The following is a 26,418-nucleotide window of genomic DNA, read 5'->3' as shown; positions in this document are numbered from 1 at the left end:
TATGGTGGCTGTTTTCAAGTATCTACAGGTATACTGGCTATTTTCGAGTGTCTACAGGTATGGTGGCTATTTTCGAGTGTCTACAGGCATGCTGGATGTTTTCGAGTGACTACAGGTATGCTGGCAGTTTTTGCGTATCTACAGGTATGCTGGCAGTTTTCGAGTATCTTCAGGTATGCTGGCTGTTTTCGAGTGTCTACCGGTATGCTGGCTGTTTTCGATTGATAACAGGTATGCTGAATGTTTTCGAGTATCTGCAGGTATGCTGACTGTTTTCGAGTATCTGCAGGTATGCAGGCTGTTTTCGAGTATCTGCAGGTGTGCTGGCTGTTTTCGAGTATCTGCAGGTGTGCTGGCTGTTTTCGAGTATCTGCAGGTATGCTGGCTGTTTTCGAGTATCTGCAGGTATGCTGGCTGTTTTCGAGTATCTGCAGGTGTGCTGGCTGGTTTCGAGTATCTACAGGTATACTGGCTGGTTTCGAGTGTTTACAGGTATGCTGACAGTTTTGAGTATCTACAGGTATGCTGGCTGTTTTCGAGTATCTGCAGGTGTGCTGGCTGGTTTCGAGTATCTACAGGTATACTGGCTGGTTTCGAGTGTTTACAGGTATGCTGACAGTTTTTGAGTATCTACAGGTATGCTGGCTGTTTTCGAGTATCTGCAGGTGTGCTGGCTGGTTTCGAGTATCTACAGGTATACTGGCTGGTTTCGAGTGTTTACAGGTATGCTGACAGTTTTTGAGTATCTACAGGTATGCTGGCTGTTTTCGAGTATCTACAGGTATGCTGGCAGTTTTCGAGTATCTACAGGTACACTGGCAGTTTTCGAGTATCTTCAGGTATGCTGGCAGTTTTCGAGTATCTACAGGTACGTTGGCAGTTTTCGAGTATCTTCAGGTATGCTGGCAGTTTTCGAGTATCTAGGTATGCTGACAGTTTTCGAGTATCTACAGGTACGCTGGCAGTTTTCGAGTATCTTCAGGTATGCTGGCTGTTTTCGAGTGTCTACCGGTATGCTGACGGTTTTCGATTGATAACAGGTATGCTGACTGTTTTCGAGTATCTGCAGGTATGCTGGCTTTTTTCGAGTATCTGCAGGTATGCTGGCTGTTTTCGAGTATATACAGGTATACTTGCTGGTTTCGATGGTTTACAGGTATGCTGGCAGTTTTCGAGTATCTACAGGTATGCTGGCTGTTTTCGAGTATCTACAGGTATGCTGGTAGTTTTTGAGTATCCACAGGTATGCTGCTTTTTTCGAATGTCTACAGGTATGCTGGCTGTTTTCGATTGATAACAGGTATGCTGACTATTTTCGAGTATCTGCAGGTATGCTGGCTGTTTTCGAGTATCTACAGGTATACTGGCTGGTTTCGAGTGTTTACAGGTATGCTGGCAGTTTTCGAGTATCTACAGGTATGCTGGCTGTTTTCGAGTATCTACAGGTATGCTGGCAGTTTTTGAGTATCTACAGGTATGCAGGCAGTTCTCGAGTATCTACAGGTATGCTGGCAGTTTTTGAGTATCTACAGGTATGCAGGCAGTTCTCGAGTATCTACAGGTATGCTGGCAGTTTTTGAGTATCTACAGGTATGCAGGCAGTTCTCGAGTATCTACAGGTATGCTGGCAGTTTTTGAGTATCTACAGGTATGCAGGTAGTTCTCGAGTATCTACAGGTATGCTGGCAGTTTTTGAGTATCTACAGGTATGCAGGCAGCTCTCGAGTATCTACAGGTATGCTGGCTGTTTTCGAATGTCTACAGGTATGCTGACGGTTTTGAGTCTTTGCAGGTGTGTTGACAGAACACTGACTGTATAGGTATGTTGACAATTGCAGAGAGATTTTAGTGTCATTCATGTAAGTGAACATTATATAAGTTGTAAGCAGAACTATTAGAGATATGTTTTTTCGATTGAATTATCTAGACAGTTTTAGAATGTTTATATTTAGGGATATTTACGGATTTGTGTACTAAAGAACGAGGAAAATGCATTTTTAAGGTATGAAAACAGGTTTCAAATGAAATTAGTTTATTAATTTATTTATTTATTTATTTATTTATTTATTATTATTATTTATTATTATTATTATTATTATTATTATTATTATTATTATTATTATTATTATTATTATATTACAATCGAACCTGCAATTTTAGCTGGGAAAGCAACATGCCACAAACCCATAGGCACCAAAATTAATAAGAAGCTTGGTACAGAAAAGGAAACTGACTTACAAAAAAGTATTTGAGTCAATGTCGAACTTCTGGCACTGCTACCATTCAAATGCAGGATTAGGAAGATCGGTCCCCAATTTGGTCACAACAGGAAAGAAACTTCTAGGGAACTGTGTGGTCATGAACCTCTCAGAAGAAAAGGAACGTTGTCGTAATTAACTTACTGTCTAAGGTTACGCGGTAGATGGCTTAGTCTGGGAAGATCTGAAGGCAAAGTATAATTATAATTAGGATACATCTTATACAGCATGTACAGTGAGCTAACTGAACGACGGAGCCAGAGATTAATATCAAGATTAGGGACAAGAAATTTAACAAAACTCAAGTTTTTGTCCAACAGTTTTAGTTGCATGTCAGCTGCAGAGGTGCAAACAGGGGAACAATGTGTAATATAAGAAAAGAAGAAAGAATTGAAAAAATTCCTCAGATATTTTAGAGTAAGCCATTTCCTAGAATATCTAACAGATGATCAATGATATGTGTCATGGCAAAGAGTTCACAACCGAAAAAGAATTCCGGTGTCATTTCATGTTATGAATATTCCTTCTGCAGATGCACATGACGGGATTAAGCCTTGGAGGTGACGGTAAAAAAAGTGCATAATATATATAATAATTAATAATTACTGTTAATTATTCGAAACGTCAAATTTATTTAGATATATTTTGAGGTTACTGCCAGTGATCGAACTACGAGATTCACTTTGATAAATACAGTAATCGTCTTCTCAAACTGGTTTTATAATAAAGACTTGACAGATACGATATGGGTACTATTCTCCCTGTAAACAGTGGAGGGTTGAGGACGGCAGGCGTTAAGATCTAAGAGTATTCTGTAGACCAAAGACTATGTCAGGCTGATGTTAATCTGATTTATCAGTATTCGTCGGTATAAGAAACTGGCTGCGCTATTCAGCAGGCTCAGTGTAGTGCGGAATCTACCTGTGTTGTGACGCAAGTGTCAGCAGGGAGTGTTGTAACAAAAAAACAGAGGCAGTGGAACTGTGGAACCAGCAGTATGTGACCATAACCAAAAGTGAGGCCGGCCACAGTTGAGGAACGTTGTGTATTCACTAATAAATAATGACACAGAAGAGTTTAGTATTATTAAGAAGAGCGGCGAGATTCTGGGAAATGTGATAGGGCAATAAGTTTCGGGCATGAATCGTTAATGATGGACTGAGCTCTTTCCATGTCATTTTTATACAGAAGTGATAAAATTCCGTTTATAATAGTTCACGATTTAGTGATCTGCAGGCTGGCAATAAATTAACATTATAACAATAATTTTTGTTGTTGTTGATATTTGTAATAGTATCAAATTTGCACCTTTAATGCATTACATGGCACAAGATCCATTATTAAAATCTTAAACAGTAAAACGGCCTGTATGAAAATTGAAGGTTATTTCAGTTTCAGGTTCAGTAATAATCAGTTTAAATAGCTGGTAATTTACCACATAAGTAGTAAAAAAAATGAAGTGCAACTACAGATTTTCCGTAAAAATAAATTAATTAATGAAACAGGTTCGTTATCAAGTCATACTTGATGAGATTAAATGCTGTGGACTGTCGCTTACTGCGTGTTAGTGTGTTACAAAAAGTAGTAGTATGTTGTGACAGTAATGATTGTATTAGTTAAGTAGGATCATGTCAAGATTAGCGAACCCACTCGCAGCAGGGTTCGCTATTCTTTCAAGAAGGTTATTGGGTTCGTCATTCTTTACGTGGGGGTAATCGGGTTCGCTGTTCTACAGTAGACAGGAACACTTCGGTACCAGACATTTTGATCCCCCAGGGGCTAGTACTAAACAAGGCGAAATACATTTTGATCCCCCAGGGGCTAGTAATGAACACGGCGAAACAGTGTAGGTGAATCAGTGTTTCGCCGTGTTTAGTAGCTCTCATGTGGGATTGGAGTTCGAACCGGAAAGGGTTGGCCATTCTTTACATGGGGATCATTGGGTTCGTTGTTCTTGATATGGAGATATTGGGTTCGCTAATCATGACATGGTCCATTAAGTATGCCCAGAGGCAGTATTACTGTGACCATAACATTTTCTAAATAGAGCATGACCGGAGGCAGCATTAAGTACCCTCGCACTAGAATGTATAAGTATAAAAGTAACGTGGAAGGTTTATTCGGATGAAGCGTGGCATTTTCATTTATATGTTTTATTGTAGAATTTGCAACAGAAATAAATAAAGGAGTGAGAATTGTAATAGGCCAGCCAACAGTAGATTTTGTGATATTTTCATTACTTGACATTTTCAGTTCGAAATAACGTGACCTGCAGTGTATCAGAGACTATTGAGAGAATTTATTACATGACACAGTGATAAGATTTCTTTAAAGAATGATAAGAGACAGAGGAACAAAATACTCAGTAAAATTTATTATAATGTAATATCCAATGGTAGAGGTACGATAAAAGACGTTGTAAGAAATGTGACATTCACCTATACAGAAGAAGGTAAAGTGACAGCATTTACGTTGCATTCAAGTAATTTAGTACGAAAAATGAGTTTACTCTTCTTGCGAAGAATGCTCCCGTAAACTGTGGCAGCTAGTCTTACGAACCCAGTAGTAGGAATGGGACAAAAGGCATCGTAATAAGTGCAATAAAAATTTATTCATTAAAGATAATTTACTGTAGAAAGAAATACAACGAAAGAAAATACTTCGTACAGTAGTATAATAATAGCCACTAGAGTAGTGCGATAACGCTCACGAGTTGGTGTTGCATTAGTTTCAATTAAGTAATCATAAGGTTAACTTCCATGTTAACATAGTCGTTTATGAACTCGTTATGACAGTGCAGGAAGCCGTTGAATGCAAATTTATGGCAAATAGCAAATTTTAAGTAAATTATTATTATTATTATTATTATTATTATTATTATTATTATTATTATTATTATTATTATTATTATTATTATCCATGATGTGTAGGAATTGCTTTGTAACAAATTAGTCATTGACTTCCTATGCAATTTTCCGCAGAACAGAATGTCCTTAGGTGAAGAAAGAGAACAATACATGGAGAATAATACAGAATACAGTAATTCATAGAGGATATTTATGAAATAGTGTACGCTTCATTTTCATAGGTATGTGTTCACGGGAATTATTTCCGTTTATATTTTCGCCATCTGGGCATTGTAGGGTAATCGAACATATTGATGCCTCGTAGAAAACGGGAATTACTGTATGAATTTCTCAGTGCAAGTGACGAGAGATCGGGAACGCGAAATCTTCGGAGAATTTCTGTCACGTGAGCGCTGTCGTTATGTACTTGTTTTGGCAAGCCTTGCCAAAGGATTCGGTAGCATCCACCTGTTGATCCTGCCGAACATACCGTAAGGGTCGGTTGTAAGCCTGTGCCTCGAGTTTCAAAAATGCACGGAGCTGTCTGCGTTCCTTCATTCTTTTCCCATGGGTAACTCCATTTTTTTTCGGGGGGGGGTTAATTAATGGCTGTTTCTGATTGCTTGGGAAGTCACACTAGTAGATTCCAATAACCTTGAGGTTTTCATGCAAACTTGTGTTTATGACGTCACTGATTACATAATGTATAAAGACTATAAGGCCGTTGCTCCAGAGAGCTTCTTCGTTAACTTCTTAACTTTCCCGTTTTCGGTCAGACAGCTCAAGCTTCATTATCCCTCAAATATTGTGTCGAAGACGCGAAGTTTAAGTTCGACTTCTTTTTATTAATCAGTACCATTAATATCCAGAGTGGTGGGTTTGTCATCAGCAAGGGAAGAAAAGTCCAGTAACACTATCATTTTATAGTTGCCATGTTTGATTTATTCAGCCATGCCCTTCTCAGTCCCTTTAACAGTAAAATATATAATTTATGTATGTACGTGTATATATATATATATATATATATATATATATATATATATATATATATATATATATATAGTATATATATAGAAACTACCGGTCACTTTTTGCCAGACACCTATGTAATTCTAATAAGCTTAATGTCCTCTTAATTTCTCGCATTCTTACTTTTTGGATACGCTTTTCACTACAAAGCCTCAGATATATGTATGTGTGTGTATGTTTATATATATATATATATATATATATATATATATATATATATATATATATATATATATATATTGTTAAAGATTTCCATTCCTCCCTCGTCAGACAGCTAGGAATGAATTTATTCAAGGAATAATTTCACCTTTCATTTGACTGTTGGGTCAAGAAAACATGGCGGGTGAGGTAGACCGAGCGTATTTTGTATTTTGAACTAGGAAGGACAGTTAGCACCTGTTTTGAACTCACGTAGGGGAAAGCCCCACCTCAGCTGACCTGGAGTAATACAATAGCAACCCCCCCCCCCTTCACCCCCATCACGCGATATGTAAGAACGGCAAGTCCGTTAGGGGATGGGAGGCGAATCCAGGCTGTGAAATAGATAGGAACTTAACCTCTAAGTACTTTATCATAAGACCCAATTTTCTCCACTCTTTTGCTGGCTGTATGGCTTTTTGCAGATCGACCTAGGCCTACACTTTGAAGCAAAACAATTTGGGAGGAGTGCTTTGGTTTCCTGAGACGCCACACTCCGTGCAGAACCAGCACTCGAGACTCACGTGCAAATTTTCCGTCCTTCCGCTGGTGAAGACTAACCACGGTGATCGGCTAAACCTCAAATGTTCAGTGCAAAACATCCACAGGCCCCAGGTATGTTGACTGCAGTTAGTCAATAAACCAGCTCCTTTCTCTCCATGTAATTCCTTGTTTTTTTCCTATCTCCAAATCTCAATTTTCATCCTCCTAAAACGCAACCCCTTTGTTAAATCAGCCTGCTCTCCGAGCAGCCCGTGAATCGCCCCATGACTTGCTTTGAAACCAACCTAATTCATTTCAGTGATTCATATTCAAATATTCCCTCCATAGTATAAATTAGGGGCAAATTAATTTAAGTGACTCAAGTAATCAATTCCTCCATAGTGCATAGGTTCATGTGAGAGAAACTACTGGGGCTAAATTGCTAAACCTGTCTTTATTTGCAGGAGTTCAACCACGCTCTGCCCAGTCGTACCTCCGCCTTGTGAACCCAATCCTTAAAGAATACTGCCATCTCTGAAACCAAGGAAGTCAGATAGCCTTTACTCAGTTGCACACAAAGCCCATTACGGAAATTATTACAAGCCTTATCACACTTTTCAATTTGAGATGTGCCATGTATGGCACTGTAAATTTCACTTTCATTAAGTTTGATTACCTGCTGAATCCTCAGTTCCAACCTCATTTGATTGCTTCATGTGTAAATAAATTCACTGTAACGTGACCATTGACTCATTCCTTATGGCGACCTTCCATTCTTTTATCAAATTGGTACAATAAGGTAAGTTCTTCACTTTCACTGTTAGCTTGTTCATGGCTTGGTGTTCTCTGTTGGCACATCTGGCAGTAATTTAATATAAACCTCCCCTTTCATCCTCCAAAGAGACCCAATCTGTAAGAATATATATATATATATATATATATATATATATATATATATATATATATATATATATATATATATATATATATGTATATATATATAATTATATATACTGTATATATATATATATGTATATATATATAAATATATATATATATATATATATATATATATATATATATATATATATATATATATATATATATATATATATATATACATATATATATATATATATATATATATATATATATATATATATATATATATATTATAAGGTGTTATAATATATATAACCATTCTACAAGTGTAATTTGTCTCTGTGAAAATTTTGATGTTTTGCTGGCAGATTCGTCATTTTTTGTAGTAATATAATTTTAAAATGTCTTTTTCTTACAGATAAATTGTGTATCATGTAATCTTAAAATGTCTTGATGTGTTTTCCCATTTGTTTGATATATTAATACGAGTACTGAGCGTTAGCTCTGAACAGAGAGAAAGGGTGAGATTCATATCAGATCACTACATCCTGTATTTACTCAAGTGTTTGGATGAAGTCACGTGTGGAGAAAGGCAAAGGCCTCTTGACTTATCTGACGAGTTTGACAGCTAACGGCGAATTGCCTGTTATGCATTTATCATGTGTGTCTGCTCCATGGTTATTAGCTGTGTCTGTGCTTATTCTTTTTCGTAAACTGAGTAAGAGAGAGAGTTGAAGTTGACATGCTGACAGCTGGCCAGTTTTAGATCGCAAATACCTCCCTTTTGTTTGTTCAAGTGTGTGAGTGTCCAAGGAAATGTCAGTCATTGATAAGAGCTCTGGCATATTTCTTTCTGAGCCTTAGAGTCCCTGTATGTATACCATACATGTATACCTGTATGTATAATGTATGTACACTTTATGTATTATGCATTCTGGGAGGGTTTAAAGATAAAAGTGCACCGCTGATCCAGAGACACTCAGTCAGAAACAGGGGCTGCTGGCAATAGGTCCTATCTCTCTCTCTCTCTTTCTTAAATACCATTCATGTATAAGGGTGTTATACTGATTGCTTTCCTGTTTGTAAAAGTTTTGTTAAACTCACCCAAGAAGTGTGTTCATTTTTTAAGAGGTGATCTGAAGTATTTATATTGTGCAAGCATTGTGTAAAGTGTATAATGGTGTACCACCTAAAGAAAGGTAATGTGATGATTACTGGTTTTTGTTATGTTAAGAGTTAAAGTGATGTTCTAGGCAAAAGAGAATTATTACTTTGATAAGAGGTGGATATCTCTTATAGTGAGTTCTAATGTATCTTGCTGCTAATTATATATCATTGTGTATGTCATTGTGACTTGGCAGTGTTGTTTTTGAGAAAGTCATAGAAAGACGTGAGTTTAACCTTTTTTAAAATGAAGGTAATCTATTGAAAGATTGATATAATCTTTAAACATACTTTTGCCTTAGAAATGGCTGTTGGTATATTTTCATTTTTGCATGTTTCATTCTTATATGTCTGTGCTATCATATTACTCTAATTTTATAATTAGTGGTTCACAAAGTTTTGTGCTGGTGATCACTTAGCATTTTGTTAGTTCATACTTATTATTGAGATTTCAGAAAATATTTATGTGGATTCCAGTCAGTAATATTTTGGTGAACATTCGTGTCGAGTGTAATTAATTCCGTATATTGTTTAAAACTTGAGTGAAAATTAATGGTTTGAATCTTACTTAACCAAATTGCTTTCTTTATAAATTAAAGTTTTGTGAATTAAAATTGATTAAGAAATACTTAAATCTTACACTGTTGTCAGATAGCAGTAAATCTTTTTGAGATTGTGAACTCTGCATATAACTTTTGAACTTAGAAATAAACCTGCTTGTTTAAAGTTTTAAAAGCCCAGCGTTTCACTTTGACCACAAGTAATTAGAGAAATCAATGAATGTGTACAAGGTAAGTGATATATCTGTTTGTTCACCTGAGACTTATCTAGGTAAAATAGATCCAGAGAAACAGTTATAGTGTTTGTTGAGGTGATGCCCATTTTCCATTAGTCTGTTTATAGCTTGTTAGTTGTTACCTCACCCATAACTTGATGAAGTTACATTGATTTTCTCAAGTGATAAGTAAGTTTTATGGGATCACTGTAACTTTAAAGTATTCAGTCTTAATATCTTTGTTATGAGGTTTCAAGTATCTGGTCGAAGTGAGGTAACTTTTTGGTCTTATTATTTGTGTAATAACCAGGTGCTTGATCACTTCGTGACAATATATTATATAAACAAGCCGCGTTCTGGCGCTGGCTGTTACTATAGAACAGCCCGTGACCAACACTAACTGGTGAATGCTCTTCTTAAAATACAGTATCTAAAGTTGATCTTACAAAGCTGATTTAAAGATATATACATATATATGTATATAAACAATCAGTATACAAAATAAGTACAGTAGAATGTACATGAAAGTATGGGGATTGTAGTAACAACATTATTTTGCAAAATATTGCCAAAAAAAAAAAAATACTTAGAATCGATATTTCAGCCTAAAACTTTCGGAATGGGTTGCCATGACAACGGCCTTACCAGTCGTTGTTTCACTAGAAATCGACTTTTTCCAAAAATATTCGTCGAAAAACGGATATCACTCCCTTAAAGTCGAGTTAAGTGTGGCATGCATTAGTGAAGGTCAAATGAGATTTTTGTGAAGTTTAGCCTGGCATATAAGGACATCTCTTCTTCAAGCGAACGGGTGAATATGAACGCATCAGTTTTAATGGCGGGGCTTTTCCTTTCATTTCAGGGCTGTATCCCGAAAGCCATAACATCATCGGAAATTACTTTTATGATCATGCAGCGAAGGATGTCTTTGCTCTGTACGATTCCAAGACGACGGTGAGACAAAAGGTAAGAGGAAAGTGACAGATAATGTTTCATTCTTTTTAATGCATCAAATTCCTATCTAATTTAAATTTAGTTTGTTTTCAGTTCAGTTGTTCATTTCAACACAGCGACACACATTTATCAGGTAATAAAAAGGAAATTAACAATTTAATTAATGTGGAGGAACATCAGTACTTGGATGGGTGACCAATTAGGATTTCTAGGAACCTAGAGCCATCCTTAATAGAAGATATATATATATATATATATATATATATATATATATATATATATATATATATATATATATATATATATATACATATATATATACATATATTTATGCATATATGTATATATACATATATGTGTGTGTTTGTATGTATGTATATTTATATATATGCACACATATATATGTGTGTGCGTACGTGAGTGTGTGTATTATGTGTATATGTATGTTTGTAAAGTAAACCAGAAGCTTGAATCGAAGGGCTAAAATAGAGACACAGCAACGAGTCAGAATCATTAAAGTTCCCCTGCAATTTTCTGTGCCCGCATCTCCTCCCCCGCACATTCACAAGCCCCCACCAGCAACGAGCCTCAGGTGTTGTCATGAAAAGATCCGCATTTGTTCATTTACCATTTTGATATACATCACATATATAAGTGGACAACTGGGGCCGAGGTAATGTCATTCTTAAGTAATACGTAAGAATAATATTGTGTACATATATAAAATAAAAACAGTATTCATAATTCAAATATATCTATGACTGGCGAAAGACGCTTCACAATTGCCGTGCAAATTAAGGTCATCCACATTTTATTCCCTCTTTGCTAATTTACGGATAAAGAGTTAGGGAATATACTTTCGCCTGTTGATTTTCATAAAATTATGATATTAGTGTTGATATTATTATTAATGTGGATGTCAATACTATTATAATATCATCATACCAGTTATTATAACTAGACAGCAAACAGGAGAAGTAAAAGACTGAAAGTCGTGATGACCTTGGCAGTCCCTACGTCAAATATGCGACCAAGTTAGTCAATCAATCAACAAACTATAGTCAGCAACCAAGAGGGAGGGAGGGAAACCCTGGAATTACTAGACCCAAGATTTCATTACTTCTCCAGTGGTGGACATCGGAGCCCATCTGGATCACAGCCGAGAAGGCCGGGTTGAAGACGGCCCAGATCAAGTGGATGCGATGTGAGGTCCCTTTCGACGGCAAGACGACTCATTACTGCGAGACGTACAAGGACGAGGAAGCCCGATTGGATAACTTTCTCAAGAGCTCCATGACAGCGCTGAAAAAACTCGAGGAAGGATATGATTTTGTGCAGGTATTCTCTAATCCTAGGCCTTTTATGTTCTTGCAAACGTATCTGCTGTTTGTGAATAGCCATCCCGATTTTGTATATGTCTTGATATCTAGCAGTGCTGTGAGACTATATATATATTAGGCACTTTTTTTTAATGCATCAGCGTGCTATTTTCTTGTCACTGTTCATGGCATAAAGTAGTATTTGACTCGTGGAAATTAATTTCTACATTAACATTTCTACTATAAGGTCTTATTTATTTTTATTTAAACCATCTACTATTTATTTTAAACGAAAGGAACGATTTTAACAAGCAAACTGTTTATTTCTTACTTCTTCAGCAATCCTACCTACAGTACATTTCTGAACCACCCCACAAAAAAAGACGCCGTTTCCTTTTCATTTATTTATTTAATCTATTTTCGTGGACAGGTCTACACCGTGGAACCAGACGTGGCGGCACATAATTTTGGTCCAAAGTCTCCTGAGGTTTTGCAAAAACTTCGAGATCTGGACAGTGTTCTCTCTATTATCACTGACGAATTGGAAGAGAAAGGCCTGTCTGATAAAGGTAAATGAGAGAGGATTCTTTTTATTCCACCTCTTGGGCTAAGCATACAGAAAGTGGCGGTCCCAGCGACGTAGTTTAATATTAGAGTTTAACCACGTAACAATGTAAATACTTTTTAAAATCCCTCTTCCGTGAGTGATTTGCTTCATCTTTTAGCATTCTGAACAAAATCTGTTGTTTTTAATTTATTTTTCATGCTATACCTAGTCTTATATGTTTTTTTTTTTTGCGAACTGATAACAAATTTAAATTTTGTACGTTATGTTTCGGAGCAAAAAAACTTTTAATGGGAAAGAACAGATACTTTTTTTCATTATAAATATAATACCTGAGTTTCAATAATGAAAAATGCCCTGTGCCTATAAGGCAAATTTGACTGCTCGCAACAGTTCCAATTTAAGTCCATTTTTTTTTTTTTTTAAACGTGTGTGAATGACCCCAATAAACAAGATATAGCGACAAATATAGTACATTTCTAAAATTCAACTTCTGAGACCTAAAAAATACTCTTGTTTACAGTGAACATCATTATTGCGAGCGACCACGGCATGCAGTTTGTCAGCGCAGAGGCGGGATTCAAAGCCATCGCTATCGACAGCTATCTCGACACTGCTCTGGTGGAAAAGATTTGCGATCGCTATGCGGTCATGTATCTTTACGTCGCTGATGAGAATCTGCAGAGGGTAAGAAGGAGAGATAGGTTATTTTAAGCAAAGGAAAATAAAAGGATATTTTTTTCCGGATTTAATTAATGAGAGTTAAAACTTACACATTCAAGCGGTAGCTAACAGAAATCAATGTAAATTTTCAGTCTAGTCGAGAGGACCTCAGATGCCGTGCTGTCTTTTGTTATTCACAGACGTACAGTAGACCTGTTTTCCTGGCTTAATCATTTTTTTTTTTAATCTTAGCGGTCTCATTTTTTATGACGCTTTGTTTTCAAGACGATTACAATTCAAGGATATTTTACCAGATTACAGTACCGAATTAACCACCAAAAGTGATGGTCTTTCGTATCAGTAAATGTATACTTGTTTCCATTTCTTGTTTGATATTGTTTAGTCCTTTATCTAGAATCGTACTTGAAATACCCGAGTAATGATACTTTTATAACACGATTTTAGATCTCCCTCTTAATGTTTTGTCATCAGTGCCTTCATGTTAATTCATCATCAATCTTCATAATGGCACAAAGTAGAAGAACACTACTTTCGGAAGCAAGCACATCGTTGAAAGGTATTTTTTATGCCTAAAGAGTTATGAAGTATTAGTCTTTTTGTCTCTTTTTATTTATATATAGAGAAGTTTATGCGTGTGTTTATTATATACCATACGTATTCGTATATCTATGCGTAATTATAAATAACGTTGTACTTCCTGTGCCTTACATACCTCAGATATCATTTTAACAAAGCCGAAATCAACTTCAACTTTATAACAAATGATGTATCAAAAATAAATAATCATTTTTAAGAACTGTAGTCTTCCAAAATCTTTTGTTACTCTTTTTTTTTCCTTTTCCTCTTTCCAAAGGTCTACAACCAAGTTTCAAGAATCCCAGGACTAACGGCATACAAGAAGAGAGACATACCCGATGATTTTCACTTTAAAAACGGGAAGTACGTCCCTGACATCCTTCTCTTCCCTAATTCCGGTTAGCATTCTGACTTTTCGACTTTTTTTTTTTTTTTTTGACTGGGTGAATGCATCACAAAACTGAAGATTTACTTACGTTGTGAGTCCACTTCAGTAAAAATGTTTGTTAGTCAAATTCAAGTAAGAACTACCTTGTGTTTAAACACTTTTGTCTCCTGGGATGATTAGAGGCAAAATGGACTTCTAAATCAAAAATGGAAAAAGAAAAACTTTTATGCATGCTTCACAAACCTTTTTCATTTGCCAAGGTAGTAAATAACAGTAACAGTGAATTGTAGGATTGTTTACTCATCCTTATAGGCGTAAGCAAAACATAGCAACATTTGATACCAAATTCTTTGCATTCATTTCCAGTTCTTAAGAACATACAGTGCGTAAAATGAAGGGATATTCGTGTATGTATGTCTAAATCATAATCATATAATTTTTGTGAAAGAGGCTTCCACTGTTGAATGTGGGTTATTTTTTATGAATATCTATAACATTTATCAATGCTGATAGCTTTTTACGTAACTCTCTAGCTTGGGTATTAAAAATTTAGGTATGAGTTGTTGAAGATTTATCCAATATTGGGACGTGTGGAGTCCGTACAGTATAATTTCTGTTTTATTTTTATTTTTCCATAGGTTACCTTATAATGCCATCAGCATCAGACAAGCAAGTTCCACCTAAAATTCCAGATTATGGCAGTGGTATTCATGGTCTGAACCCCACACTGCCTAGCATGCGTGGAATATTCTTTGCTAAAGGTCCAGGTAAGGAAGAGCTACTGTGTGTTCTTAGAATGAATGCCGAAGTATGGGATTAGCTCTAAATAGTGGTCTTACCCAGTTGTTTTTCTTTATTGCCATACAGTTACTGGAGGAGTACTGTGTTGGATAAAAGTGACAACATACGTAAGGCTACATAAGGCGACACCTGAATTAAATGTTCCACGACGCTTCCCAAAAGGTCATTCGATATGCCTTTGTACATGAATATTTGGAAATCCAGAATCATCATTCGTTTAATCATTATAACTCAAAATGTGCGAAGCCTTAAGTCTTAAGAGGCCATTAACGCTCAGGGTAGAAAAGTCAGATATTTGATATCATAAAAAGTTAAGTACACCTTAGTTTAACCAGACCACTGAGCTTATTAACAGCTCTCCTAGGGCTGGCCCGAAGGATTAGATTTATTTTACGTATCAAAACTCAGCATGCAGGATGCCGTTATAGAAACTTCTTCTCAGATATTAAGTGTTAAAATTCCTTCCCTAATCATACAGTATATTGATGGTTTCTCGTCTCCCCGCCAACAGACTATAATCAGAGCACAAAGGTTTACTTCGGGGCCGTAGTTCATATCGCGAAAACCAAAACCTCGACTTCCTTTCGCTCTTTTTAGTGTTTCTGATCTTCACTGGGTTTAGCAACTGCATCTGTTGCTGCGTTGTCTTGGTATCAACTAAGACTATCTCCCTTCCTAACGTTACTCAACCAGAATTGGGAACAGAATTAAGTGCAAAATAATGTGCCCGAATTACGTGAATGCAATGCCCAATCATTCTCTATGAAGAATTACAACATAAATATGATCTTCGGTTATAGAATCTCTGTATATTACCTTTTCAAGAAAACTTTTCAACGGGTGTCTAATAAATTTGACGCATTAAGATAAGGTTAGCAAGGATTTATGGAGAGAGAGAGAGAGAGAGAGAGAGAGAGAGAGAGAGAGAGAGAGAGAGAGAGAGAGAGCAACTCTGATAAGTAAGAACAGAGGAAATGAGAGACGGATGGAGACTATAATAGAAAAGGCCAAGTTATTTTTAGGAAAGGAAAACTGAGGCATAACAATTCAGAAGGGAAAATAATGATTTTGTGTACCATCGCGTAAAGCAAGGCAAAATTGTGCAATTTAGAAACTTGGAACAAAAGTTGAATTGTCAAACTGTGTGGCTATGCTTAGAGAAGTATGTGAGTATTAACGTTGTAATCATGTGTATTCTTTATTTATTGATTGATTTCTATTTACTGATTTACTTATTAGTTAATTCATTAATTTCTTTATTGTGTTTTGCAGCTTTCAAGGAAGGTCTCGTGACTGACCCTATCAATATGGTGGACGTGTACCAAGTCTTGACTACAGTGCTTGATATCGTTCCTTTGCCCCACAACGGAACGTGGAAGAACGTGGAGTCCATCTTCGCAGAATCTGCTGCCAAAAATGAAGGATTAGTAGAGGAAAGAGAAGACGAAGGAAACGAAAGTGGCGCCTCATCACCCAAAATGACTCTTATTTTATCATTGTTCTTAGTTTTCTTGGGCAGGCGCCTTCAGAGTACCCTTCTCTAGTAGGGTAAAGAGCTTTCCTGCTAATTTCAGATTTAGACCTCCAGCACAGTCCCCTTGATTATTGTAAATAAGTCGAGGAAAATCTCCCTAGTGAATGTCAATTGATCTTGATCATGTGAGGTAAAACGGTAACGAGAGAGATGTTTCTGGAGTATTTTTGTAATGTTTTATATGTTCACGTTACTATAAATCGCAACGGCGATGAAAAAAGCCATACATCTTCCTGACACAAATTCACCACTGTTCGATTCTGCAACAACCAAAGTTTTTGTTTACACAGGCATCGAAGATACCTTAAATATGTCTGAACAGATTTTTTTCTGATGAAGTCATCGAGAACTCTGGAGAGGTTGGGATATGTAGAGTTCCGCTTGATTAAGGAAGAGTCTTTCGATATATTTGCTTGTTTGTATGAAAGGCAGCGTGGTTAGTCACCTTTATTTTATTGCACTCTCGGCTCTGATCTGTTCATTTGCTCGTTTCTAATATAGGGTGACATATAGCTCCATAATAATGATGATAATGATAGCACAAATTCACACGCAAAGACACTCGCGTTTTGGCAAATACTGGTAACGGAAAGCTCCTTCTGTATATTTTTTGAAGTATAACATTTACAATTTCTGTATTGTTAGAAAAAATATTTGAAAATCTACACGGAAAAGGTCTTTTGGTCTCCGGTAATAATAATAATAATGATAAAATAACATATCATACCCATAGGGTCCTACTTCCCAAGTTGACCTTGGGATGAAATTAGCTAAAGATATAATTAACACATCCTAATTTCTGCTACACGAACGACTGAGAATAAATTTTTTTCCAATCATGTAAACGAACTTTGTTTTCACATCCCTCTTCTCTTCAGGAGCACTGGTCAAGACGAACCAATGAGATCAGATGATTTGCATAGTAAAAAAAAAAAAAAAGTAAAAATCGAGTATTTTAGAGGCTTCGTGTGGTTTAATGTTTTTTTGTTTTTAGAAGAGTTTGAGACATGTGGTTAGTGACTGGGTGTCAATACAGGATATGGAAAGAAAATCACAAGACAAAAGACAAGAATGAGACGCGATGAAAAAAATCTCTTTCTTGTCGACAACTAAATCGAATGATAAAGGACGAAGTTCACTCACCGGTTTTCCAGAAACATACGTTGAATTCTAATTTAAGCTATTCATTCTGCGCTGACGACGTGTGAATTATAATAATAACTAAAATCCAAAATTATTTCCCCTCTCGTTTTCCAAGTCGAAGAGATTATGAACGATGATTAAGCCAACGGAACTTAAGGACTTGAGGCTTGCAAATCAAGTAGATTACTTAAAACTGCGTCAGTTCAAATTTATTTAAGATTTTTTTAAAGGGGGTCATCTGAATCACTAGAGTTATCCAATTATTTTCTTCTCAGGTTCAGTGTTGACATAAGTTTTGTACAAATCAAACAACTTCGAGAACAAGCTGATGTTTAAATGAAATTACGCGTGTGGGAGTGTGTGGCATCTACATTACACGCGGACCCGAGCAAAAACCCCTCCATAGTGTGTGCTTAGTACTGTGACGGTCATTGTTTCGAGGCTGCTCGTGGAGCTTGTATATATTTACTTTAATCAGTGAGTAATAAGCGTTTGTACATTGCTCGGCGTGTGTGGCCCAGGAACTCGTTTTACGTCGCCCGTTAACTCAGGGAGTCTGGTATGTCCGTAAACTTGCATTTGTATAGAAACTGTTTTAGACTGTAACTAATCGGAAATGAATGTAGGATGTTAGACTATCGTCATTTATTGATACAGTGTTTAGATTACAGAGGACGAGCTGTCTGATACCAAAATTTATTCTTTATATAGGCTAGTCTATACTCCAGACCAGAGCTTTTTTATATATATATATATATTTCAGATTATACAGTGGTGGGTGAGATACAACCGCAAATATATCATAGGCGTACATTGGAAAACATCGTTCCTCTTGTAACATACAAAATCGTGATAGGCAGAGACATTGCTTGGGAATAATTTTACCTGTTTAAATTACTACTGCAGCGAAAAACAGTTAACTGCAAATAATGACATTAGTTACAACGAAACCCTCCAGTGCATATACTGTAATTATGAAAAACTTTAGAGGAGCTACTTAACATGTTTCCAGTTAAGGATATGTCCTGAAAAGGAATGATAACAATAACTTGTCTGATTATATAAATGGTGTCTTGATAAGGCGTGATGTCGTTTAAATGAGGAGGGAGAGTGAGATGACCATTGGCGAGTAGAAGTGCACCAGTTAATCTTCGTAATGAATGTGAGGTTACATAGTGCATGTGGAGAGACTTGCACTCACGCTTGTATGATCTTCCGTGCAGTTCTGTGTTAGGCCATGGCTTCCTTCCTTTCTTTCCGTTGTCATAAAAATTGTATTAATTTTCGTTTTGAAGTACCATGGAACTGTTGCTGGCTGACGGAGTTGACGTGCTTAGATGCTACCATAAGCAAGTAGCTCATGAATAAAGAGTTCTTGATAGGTAATACATTGGCACCATTTGTATTTAGAGATGATCAGATGAGAAAGGATTTCAGTGGCAAGTAACAGACGGCAACATTGTTGCACAGAGCTGTCTGTGTTAAGTGTAAATTCAGTTAACAGCCAAGTAGTCTGGAATTCTTACGGGTTCGTGAACTTGGGAGGATTAGTCATATAGCTTGATGACAAATAAAACCAGGATAAAAAAAAAATACATTAATAAATAAAAAATGGTGTAGCTAAGGTCAGCACGCAATGACCGCATCCTCTCAAAGAGGCAGAGAGAGAGAGAGAGAGAGGGAAGCCCGTGTGATGGTGGGAGGCGGGGTTCTTCAAACCAAATTAATAGTTCACTTAGGCATAGTTAACAGAGAGGAACATTACTGTGAGTCATCAAGAGCGTGCCGTGTGAGAAGAGAGCGCGGGAAAATGGACACGGTCACGTGACTTTTCTTTAACAGGTGTTCAGATGAGGCTAACGTGATGTTCCGTCAGTAGATGGCAACTGGTTTTGTGAAGATGTAAAATGGGTGATAACTCCCGATCGCTCTTGGTATTTTGCCCTGCCAGAAAGTTTCATGTGTATAAAGGAAATTGTCCGGATCAATTATGCTTGATGTGACTAACTTTTGAAGGAGTAAAGCCGCGCATCTTCCAGATCTGACAATGAGGAGTATTACAGAAGTATTTTAACACAAACGCAAGTGTACATAATATATTACATTCTAAAAGTTTATGCGGATTATGCTTGTATAAATATATGTTTATAAAACTTCTTGACAATTCGGAATACATCCCTGATAAAAATTTTCCTGCTATTGTCCCAATTCCCTGTCCCTCTTTATATAAACACACACACACACACACACACACACACACACACACACACACACACACACACACATATATATATATATATATATATATATATATATATATATATATATATATATATTGATTGTGTATGTATCCATGCATGTTTGCGTAACTGTCCTATTCACACTTTTTGAGCAAATCGAGAAGTTGAAGGGTCATTATGCCCATTACACGTATACACACATACACACACACACACACACACACACATATATATATATATATATATATATATATATATATATATATATATATATATATATATATATATATACACAACATTATCCACGTATGACTGGAATACTTCCGTATGTGTATTAAGAGAAAGAGGGTACATTAAATTGCACCAAAACGAGAGAAGATAGACGATGCTGTGTTTTTTGCCAATTTTAACCATCTTTTCTATCTTATACTTGAGATTAATATTCCTCCAATGAATTCCTTTGCTATTATTACTGCAGAGCTGGCTGTCATTAAACCAAACTTCTTCCGGGATGAAAACTTCATCGGCCAGGTGCCACGGCTTCCACCCTGAAATGATCTCATCACCAAAGACTCTCTCTCTCTCTCTCTCTCTCTCTCTCTCTCTCTCTCTCTCTCTCTCTCTCTCTCCTCTCCCCGAGTAGATCCGCGTTCGTTTCCCGTACGGGGAAGAAACGATAGGGGCGCGTTTTCTGAAGATGCCGGTGTACCTTTGTTGACTTGAAGAATTGTGTACCTGTTTATGAGCTGATTGTTGTGGGTTGCAGCTGGTGTGGCCGAGGTTGGGGTTAGGGGACTCGTGTGACCGGTGTTCCGTTCAAATGTGTACTATCTTTTTGCAAACGCTAGGTATTACTCCTCACTCAGTCGGTATGAAACCATCTCTCTCTCTCTCTCTCTCTCTCTCTCTCTCTCTCTCTCTCTCTCTCTCTCCAGCGCCCTTGTCACTGTTAGGCGTCCTACAGAAAAACGTAACCTTGAAATTCTGTGTTTACAATTGTTCGGAACGATGTCACGTAAACGTTTTGTTCTCAAGTGTGTGTTATTCATAGCATGCGTCCCAATTATTTTTTTTTTATCATATCTATTGTTCTATTTATTATTAAATTATTCTTTCAAGTTTGTCATCCGTATTATGTACGAACATCCTGCCACTGTTAGGAAGTTCAAGATTTTAGATGGAGGTGTTTCTTTTTCAATGAAACCAGAATAATGTATTCTCTCCTCCGCTCTCATAAAGCAGTAAATTATCTCTTCATTTTAATTTATCTGTCTTCAGATGCTTTAGGAGTTTTGCATGTCTGAAAATGCTTGGATTTGGTATTTATGTGTTTTTACTCTGGCCTCTGTCCCGTTGGCTCAAGATAAGACTCATTCAGTCCATCCTCCTCCTCCTCCTCCTCCTCCTCCTCCTCCTCCTCCTCTCCTCGGTCAGTCGCTTAACACCCGCCAGGTCAGCGGTTCACGTTCCATTTACTCAGGAGTTAGTTCTTCATTGGAGGGTGGGTAGAGCTCTCGGCTAGCACGCTGTTGGCCCAGCGTTCGACTCTCCGACCGGCCAGTGAAGAATTAGAGGAATTTATTTCTGGTGATAGAAATTCATTTCTCGTCATAATCTGGTTCGGATTCCACAATAAGCTGTAGGTCCCGTTGCTAGGTAACCAGTCGGTTCTTAGCCACGTAAAATAAATCTAATCGTTCGGGCCAGCCCTAGGAGAGCTGTTAATCAGCTCAGTGGTCTGGTTAAACTAAGGTATACTTAACTTTGCTCAAGAGTTTGGAGTAAATCCTTTTTCTGCCAGACTTTGGAATTCAGTTCTTTTCGATGGTCACTGTAATCTTGTCCCTATTAAGAGCCACACCTATCTTGTCTCCGAGCTTTTGACAGCCTTTTCCAATACTTTTCTTAACTTCGGAATTTAGCTGGATAAGGGTATATGGTGTCCATTTCCTTCGTCCTCTTTGATGATGATAGCTAAGGAAAACTGAAATGTAGCTTAGACATGTACGGCAGCACTCAGAGCAGGACCTCGTGTCTATAGAATATGAAGGACAGGGAAGAAATGAGTTAAAAGGTCCCATCATATGATTTTCCCAAGACCATTTCCCTTTTGCTTTCATGCTTTGTTGTTGCATTTTGACCCGGACAGATTGATAGCTGAAACGTTGCTTCATTATCCAGAATGATCTCCAGTCAACGTCTGGGGAGACAGTACTAGTGGAGAGCAAGATCATTAGCATAAGAACACCAAGAATTAACAAGGACTGCTTCAGCGGGTTCCTGAATGGGGGGGGGGGCCGAATGTAATCAAGATGTAGCGATAAAAAAGCAATTTGCATAAATTGAGACGGATGTTAAGGCACACCATTGTTTAGGGCAGGATGAAACAGTTAAAAAAACGGCGCCATCTTTAAAAGGAAAGACGTAAAACTCCAAGCAAGAATAATTGATTAGCAGATTATTTTGTTAGGTTCCGCCAAACGCCATTTGTTATTCATTGCAGTCTCACCATGAGTATTTATTACAGAGTGGAAAAGGAGACAAGTCCCAGTGTTCAACTCTCGTCAAACATATCCAAAACGAAGCACATATAAACTTGACTGTCAGTCTTGTAATCAAGAAAGAAGAGCTGCCTCTCACTGCGCGGCAGCTTCGTGATTGTAATATTGGCGACCTTACATCGTCTTAAATGGAAACTGATTTTTACTATAAATTTTAGCTACTTCTTGATCTTTAACTTGGCTTAAATTTCATCTTGTATGAGTAGATATTTCTAATCGCTGTGAAAGGTGGGAGGCTGTAAGTGGCCCAGTGCTTGGCTCTGTCGCCTAGATGTCACGACTCATTCATTCATCAGCCACTGTTGAACCCATGGGGACGATAAAATAGTAGCAGGGAGATGAATAAAGGAGTGAATGAGGTTAGAATTCCAAGCGAGACAAGCAAAAGGAAAAGGAACATCTCTGATATTCAGTGTAAATTGGAATAGAAAGTCAAAATGAGGGTCCACTTCATTAGCGCATGCGTGAGCTAAAGAGGAAAGTCATTAAATGTTATTCATTTTGAATATGACGAGAGAAAAGTGGAAGAGAAAGCATTTAGTTGGTTCAAAATTAAATGGTGGTATGGTAGAGTCAATTCCAAGTGCATAAATTGAAGACACAAAGGGCTTTATCGTAGATAGTGAAAGATAGATTTCTATTAAGAAAAGAAGGGAAGGGAAGATTGTAAGTGTATACGTTTTAAAGGTGGTTTTTGGAGAGTGTGCAAATGGATATACCAAAGAAAGATTTAGTAGGCCTAAGTCAAGTAAGAATCCGTTTTGAATATTCTTCTTGAGGGATAATATTCGAATGTTTGCTATCAGTAATAATGTTATTGTTGTTTGTTCGTTGTTCATTTCCTTTCTAGTTTTTTATAAATGGCGCTTTTCCATTTATCATGGTGCCCTGTGTCTGCATGTTTCCCTTTCGGATTCAGATTCTCAACAAAGACACAAAGGGCAAATAAAAGCTTTTGTAGTCTGTTGACGGAAATGTCAGCTATAAAGTTCAGAGACCGTGAATAATGACACATGGTAAATTTATCTCTCTCTCTCTCTCTCTCTCTCTCTCTCTCTCTCTCTCTCTCTCTCTCTCTCTCTCTCTCTCTCTCCCACGTAAACACACGTCGGCGCATCATATATATATATATATATATATATATATATATATATATATATATATATATATATATATATATATATATATATACTGTATATATATGTACATATGTAAATATATGTATGTATGTATATACAGTATGTTATATCTATTACCAGTAGATCGTTATTTGTTTTGAAACTTCTTAAGCCCTACGGGGCTTTGACTTCAAAACCACACCATACAAAAATGTCCTATTTATCTCACGAGCAAAAATATGACATTCCCTTTCTCGCTCTGAATGGTAAACTGGCGACCATGAAGGGAGTACAGTATTTGCGAACATTAACCTGTGAACAAGTGGTCTAGTCAGCCCTCAACAGCCGCCGTTACCAGTGAAATTGATTCATTGGATCACATTGGTAAACGGACATATCCTTGACCCTATCTCTTTCTTTCTTTCTTTAAATCTTCGCCTGCAAACTCGTATGAACAGTCAACAGACTAAAAATCCGAGAGGGCTTAAAGATAAATCATCTTGCAGAGAGAGACAAGTTATAGGAAAAGGTGCTAAATAAATAAGTATGAGGGAATATAAAAAATAAAACCGATACACCTGAATTTAAGAGACGACAGCAGAAAGCAGGAATAAATTTGCTCCTCACTCAATTAAACATTTGGAAATCAGAAGATTCCACAACTGCACTAGGCAAACCATTCCACATTTTAGTTGGGGTCAAGATGAAACTCCCAGTGTACTGAGTAGTATTAAGCCTGATACTTGTATTTCAGATTTTGTACTATTTTTGTATATGGAAATGCTTAAAATATTTGCGAGGTTCATTATGAATGACTTTTATGATGCACCACATTTGGCATCTCAATATTACCATCAGTACTAATAGTAGTAGTATTAGTAGCAACAATAGCAGGAATATTGGTAGTTACATCAGCAGCAGATGTAGAAGTAGCAGTAATCTTATTAAAATCATAATTCTTGAATGATTCATTGACTGAACCGGTCTAAGGCATCGTGAATTCTTGAATGAAAATGAGGCATTGTTTGCAGTCTATGTACGAACACATTCCAAATAATATTTGCATTCTTCCTGGAAGCAAAATATATGCCAAGAGATGAGTTTTCCTCTCTTTACGTGATATATGTCTTTCTAGGACGAGGCTATAGAGTTACTTTAGGGATTTTGACCTCTGTACCTTACTGGAAGGACTTTAGACAATGCGCTACTCACAGGCAAAATCCCTTCCCGTCATGTTGCACAACAAACGTTTTTGTTTAGCGTGAACATTGAAAGGCTTCCTTTTTGTAACCCTATAACCGTTATGCACAATGCGTCCATGAAACAGGATCACTGTAACAGTGACAAAGGAAAAAGCTGGATCTATGTATCCGTTTCTCATTGCAGAACGCCTGCTGTGGTGCTATCGCACAGCAGGTGTGGTTAGACCGGTTTGTACGCACGGGATCTGTAGTGCTGCATTATAAGGGAGCGGCAGCCCATCTGCTGTGTAAAGAAATTGTGTGTCTCTCTTGACAGTCGGAAGTAGGAAGTTTTTGCTGAGGTCGTAGACTCTTGTACAGATGTATGAAGTTAGTCATCGCAAACTGTTGAATTCTCTCTCTCTCTCTGGTTCCTTGTTGGACGGGTCGGTCTCTCTCTCTCTCTCTGGTTCCTTGTTGGACGTGTCGGTGTAGTTCTCGGCTAGCACTTTGCTGGGCCCGCGTTCGAGTCTCCGGCCGCCCAATGAAGAATTAGAGGAATTTATTTCTGGTGATAGAAATTCATTTCTCGCTATAATGTGGTTCGGATTCCACAATAAGCTGTAAGTCCCGTTGCCAGGTAACCAATTGGTTCTTAGCCACGTATAGGCTAATAAGTCTAATCCTTCCGGCCAGACCTAGGAGAGCTGTTAATCAACTAAGTGGTCTGGTTAAACTAAGGTATACTTAACTTTCTCTCTCTCTCTCTCTCTCTCTCTCTCTCTCTCTCTCTCTCTCTCTCTCTCTCTCTTACCAAAGTAAAGCCAGAGGAGGAGAGATTTGTCAGGAGAGCTCGAGAACGCCACCCAAATGAAATTTCATCAGAATGAATATCTGTCAAAAAATGGAGTAGGAAAAATTAACATACAATATTTCTAAACTATTCGTATACCATTTTAAAGCTAAACAATGCAACACTAGCGTAAGTAGTACAATTATGAAGCATATCTTATAGGAAATTAAAATCAACCACTTTCTGTGGAAGGAAGTTTCGAGACAAGTAGCCTACGACCGACTGAATCGCCGTCATTTACGTCATTCTAGAGACTTTTCAAATAGCCGTATAAAAGAACTATGTCGTCTCTCAAGACGTACAAACTAACCGAGACCTTTAAATGAAGAATTTGATCTGACGCATGCAGCCGTCACACACCGTCACCAGCCCAGGAGGGAGAAACACCTGCGATGAATAAGCAGTTAGCAAACAATCACCGGCAGACAGATACGATGGGAGTTTTATTCCTCGGAAGTAAGTGTGATGGCTCGATTGCAACGGGGTTAAAAGTTCTAACAAGGTTGGAATAGTCAAGTTCCAGTTCCCATAGGTTTTGAAAGCGAACATTTTAATGTCATTCAAAATGTTCATAGAATAAAAATTTAACTCAGGAAAGTTGTAATTCATATGTGGATTTTGATCAAATATAATTGACACAAACTATAAAATTCATGCACATCGGAATATTTAAATTGGACAAATGTCTGTTAGATTAAAGTCCAAACAAATGTCTGTTAGATTAAAGTCCGAACAAATGTCTGTTAGATTAAAGTCCATGAAAGGAAATTTTCACAGGGTACTTTTACAGATTCCAAAAGGTGCATAAGATAGCAACGTAATCACATTTGAAATATGCCTTTTTAACATTTTTCCAGTTACCTCGC

General features: G+C 37.1%; 2 protein-coding genes across 6 annotated transcripts in view; both read left to right on the top strand.

Annotated features, from left to right (window-relative positions):
• LOC136843618 (glycerophosphocholine cholinephosphodiesterase ENPP6-like) overlaps window positions 1-17,301 on the top strand; it is a 40,474-nt gene extending 23,173 nt beyond the window's left edge. For all 4 annotated transcript variants that reach the window (XM_067112156.1, XM_067112160.1, XM_067112158.1 and 1 more), the window contains 7 exons: window positions 10,498-10,601; window positions 11,718-11,927; window positions 12,339-12,477; window positions 12,997-13,160; window positions 14,011-14,131; window positions 14,760-14,888; window positions 16,195-17,301. In XM_067112156.1, coding sequence (XP_066968257.1) covers window positions 10,498-10,601; window positions 11,718-11,927; window positions 12,339-12,477; window positions 12,997-13,160; window positions 14,011-14,131; window positions 14,760-14,888; window positions 16,195-16,466 — 1,139 coding nt within the window. In that variant the 3' untranslated portion in view covers window positions 16,467-17,301. The remainder of the gene's footprint in view (window positions 1-10,497; window positions 10,602-11,717; window positions 11,928-12,338; window positions 12,478-12,996; window positions 13,161-14,010; window positions 14,132-14,759; window positions 14,889-16,194) is intronic.
• A 650-nt stretch (window positions 17,302-17,951) lies between these two features.
• The window catches only part of LOC136843619 (glycerophosphocholine cholinephosphodiesterase ENPP6-like), a 28,964-nt gene continuing 20,497 nt past the window's right edge, over window positions 17,952-26,418 (top strand). The window contains exon 1 of one of the 2 annotated variants that reach the window (XM_067112164.1): window positions 17,952-18,076. The gene's annotated coding sequence lies outside the window, so the exon portion shown is untranslated. Of the gene's footprint in view, window positions 18,159-26,418 lie in introns of both variants that reach the window. The other variant, XM_067112162.1, reaches the window with a different exon arrangement.

The sequence above is a fragment of the Macrobrachium rosenbergii genome, chromosome 12 (assembly GCF_040412425.1).
Source record: "Macrobrachium rosenbergii isolate ZJJX-2024 chromosome 12, ASM4041242v1, whole genome shotgun sequence".
Taxonomy (NCBI): domain Eukaryota; kingdom Metazoa; phylum Arthropoda; class Malacostraca; order Decapoda; family Palaemonidae; genus Macrobrachium; species Macrobrachium rosenbergii.
This window is presented reverse-complemented; position numbering and strand designations above follow the sequence as displayed.